Source organism: Echinops telfairi, unplaced genomic scaffold, assembly GCF_000313985.2.
Source record: "Echinops telfairi isolate 266 unplaced genomic scaffold, ASM31398v2 ScPeMD7_655;HRSCAF=1070, whole genome shotgun sequence".
NCBI classification, from domain to species: Eukaryota; Metazoa; Chordata; class Mammalia; order Afrosoricida; family Tenrecidae; genus Echinops; species Echinops telfairi.
The window spans coordinates 9,617,292-9,623,907 of record NW_022104553.1 but is presented as its reverse complement, the minus strand read 5'-3'; the positions used below and the strand labels follow the sequence as shown (position 1 = coordinate 9,623,907).

The window sequence follows — 6,616 nt, the reverse complement described above, 5'->3', positions numbered from 1 at the left end:
CACCTCAGATCTCACGGAGAAGCACGCTCAGAGGAAGGGAAGAGGACTCAAATATACATGAAGTTTGGGGGTTTTACCATTGCCAGAGACGAGATATGCAATCCTGAACTATTTGGGGAACTCAATGACCTTTGACTGCCTACAAAGCAACTGACCGATCAAGAGGTCTGCTCTAAATCTCAGCTAGGAGAAGAGGGAGAATGGATCCCACACAGTTAGCGGGACAGACAGAAATGAAAACACATCGCCTCCTCTTGATCTCGCCCTCTATTAGTTAGGGTAGGAGAGGCGGTGGGAACCAAGACCTTGACATTTCCGGGTGTAACGTTTTACTCCAGGGTCAGGTTGGGACTCCTGGACAGCTCTCCTCCCCCCGGACAGGGCTCTGCCATCTTCCACTCATGACTTCTGGGGTCACCTGGGGTGTCAAGAGAAGGAAGGGTCAGCGTGGGAGGTTCTCAACCCGTCAGGCCTACAACTGGGCCCCTACACGTCTGCCCACAACCCATGGGAGACACTTTGGTCACATGACCACGCCTATTTGCAAGAGAGGTTGAAGTCTCATCCGAGCGCTGCAAGAAGAGGAAGCTAGATTTGGATGGGCAACGCGTAGTCTCCATGCACATGGCCCTACACTCTTCTTTTCCTATCATTTCCAAAGCCGCTTGACGACGCCACTCACCACACCCTCGTGTGTGTCAAAGTAGGATTCGTGGTTCCTAAAACGGTGACTCGGTAAATGACCGAATTCCCCAAGTCCTTGGACGGAAGGTGATCTCTAGGGTGCTGTAGCAGATTCCGAGAATGGGCCTCTTTTTTCATGCTGTCTAGAACGTTCTCCAAGGTGCTGGAGCACGGACAGAGTCCTAGAGGGAAAGACAAGGAGGTTGGGGCGGAACTCATGGGTCCTGCACCAGAAATCGCCCTGGCTTCAGAACAGGTGGGGATGCGGGGCAGGAGGCTTGGTCGCAGCAACGTAGAATTGCATTGTGGAGAGTCGCGAGGTCATACCGTTAAATTGCATAACTGTTGGAATGCAAAAGGAGAATCGCCAGGAGTTGCTGCTGGAAAGCTCTAGACTAAAATTAGGAAGGGAAAGGACCTGGATGAGAGAGGCCAGGTCGGTGTCACCCATCAAGTGAAGAGAGATCTATTCCGTTTCCAGAGATTAATCACACCGATACAGGAAGAGAGAAGAAGGGGGCATTTACAAGGGCTATGAAGATCTCAGGTCAGGGCTGTAAGAGACCATAAGGCTGAGGAACCAGCAAGCTTACTTGCGCTTGCTTACTAATATTTAATGAATGATTGCACATTAGCTTCACCCGATCTTTGTGGCAAAAAGGCTGCCAACATAATGGGAACTCTTGAGAAGCATTTCTGGACTCGCCATCTAATGGTTGTGTGGTGAGGGTGGCCCATTTGCTGGCAAAATGTCATAGTGCCTTGATAAACTGCTAGTGACTGAGAAAATATGAGCTGCTCACAGGGGCCAGGAAATGCCAGACGGCCACTCACAAGAGTCACCATGCCCTTTTAGTAGCACAAGCATTTAGATCAAACACTGCGGCCAGCTCCAAATACTTGGGCCCATGGGAAGGGTGAGGTCCCAAAATATGGTTCTGTCAAGCAGCTCCCCGCCGTCACAGTCCAGAACCCACCAGAGTCTCCACTGGAGACGCTAGGGGAGCCACAGCCTTTCAGCAAGAGTCTGGGGGGGTGCTTTCCCTGCCTCTGAACTCCCAATCAGCCTGCCCCACCCAGGAACGCAGCGCTCCGTGGACTGTTGAGATGAATTGCAAAAGCCACACAGAGTCCGTTCAGGGCAGCTCTTTCCCATCTTCCATTTTGCTCCCAACTACTCCCATGCCTGGTAACTGCTAACCGAACCTCCTCTCCCCAGCCTCCCTGACCTGGTGCTCAGCCCTTTCCCTCCAGCTCTTATCCTGAGCCCACTCGGCTCTTCCAACTTCAGTTATCTCAGCTCAAACACCCCACTCTAAGTCTAGTCAGGAGCTAGAGTATCGCTCACATATATAAATGGCGCTTCTATCATCCTCCCAAAAGGGAGGGGCAATTAAGATACCGGCCTCCTTTGCCTCTTAGGGCAGCAAAAAGTAGTCAGGCATGAGGGAGAGTCCATGACAGGTGGCATTGGGCTTAGATATTTCCCCACCCCAACTCTGGAGTTGGTAGATTGGGTCCTATGGTTTTAAACCCTCATAGAATCTCTTAGGGAGTAATCCCTGGGTGGTGCCAGTAGTTAATGTCCTTGACTGCTAAATCCAAAGGCCATTAGTTCAAGTCCAACCAGAGGCCCCTCAGAAGAATGACCTGGTGATATACTCCCCGCCCCCCCCCAAATCAGCCATTGGAAACCTGTGGAATACAATTCTGCTTGGACACTCATGGAATCACCATGGGTGGAATTGGACTGTTTGGGACAGATTTGCAGGGTCTTTTGCTTTCTATTTGGAGAATCTCTGACTGTTTCAGAATTGTTGCTCTCCGTTTGTAGGGGCTCGCTAAGAATTGGGCAAAATGCTGAAGAATTGAATGATAAAACGACATGATGTCAGGAACGTGTCTTAAAAGACTGCTGGAAGGAGACAAGTGGTATGGTAGATGACATGAGCCTCTGGTTACATCTTGCCTGTGCTGCCTAGGCTTAGCTGTGTATGTTCTCATGCACTGTTTAAGCCTTGTGATGAGTACATGGAAAGACCTTCTACTCTTTGCACTACTGGTGTGTATGTTTAAAAATTATTGTCATTAAACAAAGGATTTTTAAAGCACCTGTAAGAAATGCACCATCATCTTTGTTATAAGAATGTTGTTTGAGATTTTGTTTACTCGTTAATCTAGTACACATTGGAAAGAAACTGAGGGTCATTCTAAGACATAAATAGGACAATACTTACATCTTCCTGGCCCTGGGCCTCATACGAATTGTTTATTGGGTATTATTATTCCTGTATCGTGACTTCTCCAGCATTGATCTGTGGACATTAAGATAGAAAAGAAGCCTGTCTTTCTTGGGACTTGGAGGCGTCCTTTGACCTTGAGTAAGGAACAAAGAAAAAGGTCTTTCTTCTGCAGGGTTAATTGTGGAAGATGTTCTGGGAAGACAGTGGATAGCGGAAGAGGTTCTGAAAGAGGTTTTAAGATTACCAGAGTCTCAATCCACACGTAAAACCTTAGCATGAAAGAAGTACTGAAAGAATGATGATGACCTACCAGGCTATAAGGATAGTTTAATATTTTAAAATACATTTAAGTTTATCTTTTCAAAATTCAGATATATTCCAATGTATGCCGATAGCGTTTGAATAAGGAAGCCCGAAGAAGAGTCTATGTGTTTGAAGTGTGGTGCTGGCAAAGAATATTGACAGGATCGTGGACCGCTGAAGGACCGATCTGTATGGGAAGAAGTAAGGCCCGAGAGCTCCTCAGAGGCTAGGATGGCAAGAGTTGGCCTTCCATACTTCGGGCATGTGGTAAAGAGAGACCAGTCTGAAGAAGGACGGCATGCTTGGTAAACTGCAGGATCAGAGTCAAAGAGGGTGGCCCTCAAGGAGATGGATTGGCACCATGGCTGCAACAATGGGCTCAGGCGCGGGCACAATTGTGAAGGTGGCGCTGGACCGGGCAGTGTTTTGTTCTGTTGTGCACAGGATCCCAATGAGGCAGGATGGAGTGTATGCACCTAACAACAACAACATTGGAGAAATGATTTTTTTAAAATCCCATTCATGATATCAATATATAAAATGCTCTGGAACAGACGCCAAGGAAAGAGTCATCTCCGTTCAAAGAAGATGCTGAAAACTTTTAAAAGACTATAAATATTAGTACAAATATCTTACGTTCTTGAATGAGAAGTCTTAATATTTCTTTTTTTTTTAGACAGCATGGCTCTTTTCAGTTTATTGCATGAAGGAGTTACACTAGTCCAAATTAAATGTGGACCCCAAATGGTTACATCACACAAGCTGTGAGGTTTTAAACGTGTGACAAGGGACAGAGGGAATTGTACTACTCATTGCAAGGAAATCCGCACTTAAGCTTCCGTGAGCCACAAGCACTTAAAACCCATGAACCTTCAGCTGGTCGTCCTTAGCCAGACCAATCTCTACGAGGCACTGGCCTACGTTCTTGCGCTGGTCGCCCTGGAGCTGAATCCCGTCTCCATATTCTGGATGCTCCATCACAGCGCCATTGCAGGCCAATGTCTTCTTAAACGCCTTCCCTAGTTTATTTTTGTCAGCAATCCCTTGGACAGCTGTAAGGTCTTCCTGGACAGCGGTAAGGGTCTTCCTGCCGTTGCGCTGTTGAATTCTTATACGGATATAATCCTCGGCCCCCACAAGCAGCAGGTCATCACCCTTAATTGCATCAGCAAAGGGGTGGAAAGAGTGGAGGTTCTGGATAGCGGACGTACGATAGATTCCTTTTCCTCGGTGGAAACGCCTGCGGAAGGCGGCGGCTGGAGAAGGCGGGCAGTGGGGACGGAGCGTCAGGAAGCGAGGGGGCTCGAGGGGGCGGGGGCTGCTGGATCCTCGGCGGCTTTTGGCTCAGTGACTGGGGCCGTCTTAATATTTCTAATAGACCATTCCCCACCCCCAGATTACATGTGAACATACGATTATCCCAATCTTAGTGTTTTCCCCCCTAATATTATGGATTTCAAAGCAAATTTTGAAAACTAATAATAAGGCAGGAAATCCTAAGTCCTAGAATTAAAAGGGATGCTTGGTGGTGCAGGGTTACATGTCAGGCTGTAACTAGCCACAAGGTCAGGAGTTGGAACCCACCAGCCACTCCCAGGGAGAAAGAGGAGGCTTTCTACTCTTGTAAAGGGCTGCAGTCTCTGAGACCCACGGGGGCAGTCCTACCCTCTCCTAGAGGGTCATGATGAGTTGGGATTAACTCAATGGTAGACAGTGGGTGAGACATCAAAATATAAGGGGGCTTCAAAAAGTTAGTGGTAAAAAAAAAAATCCATTATATTTTAATTCCATTTCTTCATGAACCTTTTGAAGCCCCTTCATAGATTGGAAAATTCCAGTGATGGAAGTCAAGTGACGCTGGTGCAAGAACAATTATATCAGTGGAGCCAACTACAACCCCCTCCCCCACAGACCTAAGTGTACCTAAAAAGTTGATGTATGGCCAAACCTGCATTTCCAACCAGAGGAAACAATCATGCTTTCATTACAAAAATGGTATTGGCTCAATCTGCTGACCAGTTGAAAAGTAATGATTCATGTTATCGCCACTCGACAGTCCAAATCAATTCCAAAGGAATGCAAATGTGGAAGGATCGAAGTGTGGGGAAAAAATGAAAATATGGAATAGAGTTTGAGAGGAAGAGATGGCTTTATGTTTTCCAAAAGCCAAGCTCATGACACACTTCTTAGGTTGATCTTTGTTCTTGTTCCATTCCTAATAGCATGGAATAAGTAAGTCATGATAATATCTTTCACGTTTGCTTTTTAATATATTCCTCAATCTTTCGCCTCTTTTGAAACACCCACTCCTTCACACCGCCCTGAGCTCTGTTAACTGCGTTTTCTCAATTTCTGCAATAACGAGAAGCATGGGGCCTATGATTCCATCGCAGTAACACTGCCTGAGGCTTCATTCTTTTATGAGATGTTTGCTAAGCACTTGAGAGTGAACTATCTAGAGCTCTTTGGATAGGCTGCTAAAGACATTAGAGAGAGAGACCATCCATAGATGGATTGCCACAGTGGGGTTGATCGTCCCGATGTCTGTAAGGCACACGGTGCAGGAGCGGGCAGAGTTTCATTCTGTTGGGCACAGGGGTGTTGTTAGAGCCCACTCACATTGGCACCTATAAACTACTCTTCCATGTTATAGCATTTTATCATGAGGGTGAGCCAAAAGATGCTGCTACACACACGTTGTTTTTAAGTGCCGGTTCTGACCGGTAGCATCCCTATATACACCTGAAACGAAACACTGCCTGGTCCGGCACCAACCTCATCATTGATACTTCAACCATTTTTTTTCAGCACTGTATCAATCCATCTTTTGAAGGTCCCTCTTCTTATCGGATCCTCTACTTTACCAAGTAGGAAGTCTTCTTCTTAGGACTGTCACTTGCTTGTGATAAAATGCCCAAACTTTTGGAGCTAAGTTTCGCCATCCTCGATGCGAAAGAGCATGCCGGCTGTACATCTTCAAACCCAGATTTGTTTGTTTGTCAGCCCGTTAAAAATATCCTGGCATAGATTTCTGTGCAACAATTAAAAATAGCCCGGCTTAGATCAGGAACACCTGAGTCCTCAAAATGGCATCTTTGCTTTTTGTCACACTCAAGGGGTCTAATGGCGCAGATTGCCCCAAGTCAAAATCCTGTCTGGTTTCTTGACTTCTGCTGCCATGAACATTGACTTTGACTCCAAGCAGCATGAAATCCTGGACGATCTTATTCTTCGATCCATTTACCAGGTTGCTATTTATTGGTCCCGTTGTGAGGATTCTTCTTCCCATTATTGTTGTTTAATATGGAAGGCTGCAGTCTCTGAGTTCGCCAGGAAGAGCTTCGTGTGCTCCTTACATTAAGCAAGCAAGGTTGATGACAAGCATT

General features: G+C 46.6%; 1 protein-coding gene across 1 annotated transcript; it reads right to left on the bottom strand.

Annotated features, from left to right (window-relative positions):
• Positions 1–4,085: 4,085 nt before the first annotated feature.
• LOC101661854 (eukaryotic translation initiation factor 1-like) lies at positions 4,086–6,172 on the bottom strand. Its single transcript, XM_045292258.1, has 2 exons — positions 6,151–6,172; positions 4,086–4,486 (listed from the first exon to the last, which is right to left on the bottom strand). Exons 1-2 carry the CDS (start codon positions 6,170–6,172, stop codon positions 4,086–4,088), a joined length of 423 nt encoding a protein of 140 aa, XP_045148193.1.
• Positions 6,173–6,616: the final 444 nt, after the last annotated feature.

Bases quoted from the DNA above. Each gene is read 5' to 3' on its own strand.
- LOC101661854 (XM_045292258.1), bottom strand. From the start codon at position 6,172: ATGGCGAAACTTAGCTCCAAAA. The intron at 4,487-6,150 runs GTTTGGGCATTT...CGCCTTCTCCAG, and splicing joins GGCGAAACTTAGCTCCAAAA to CCGCCGCCTTCCGCAGGCGT.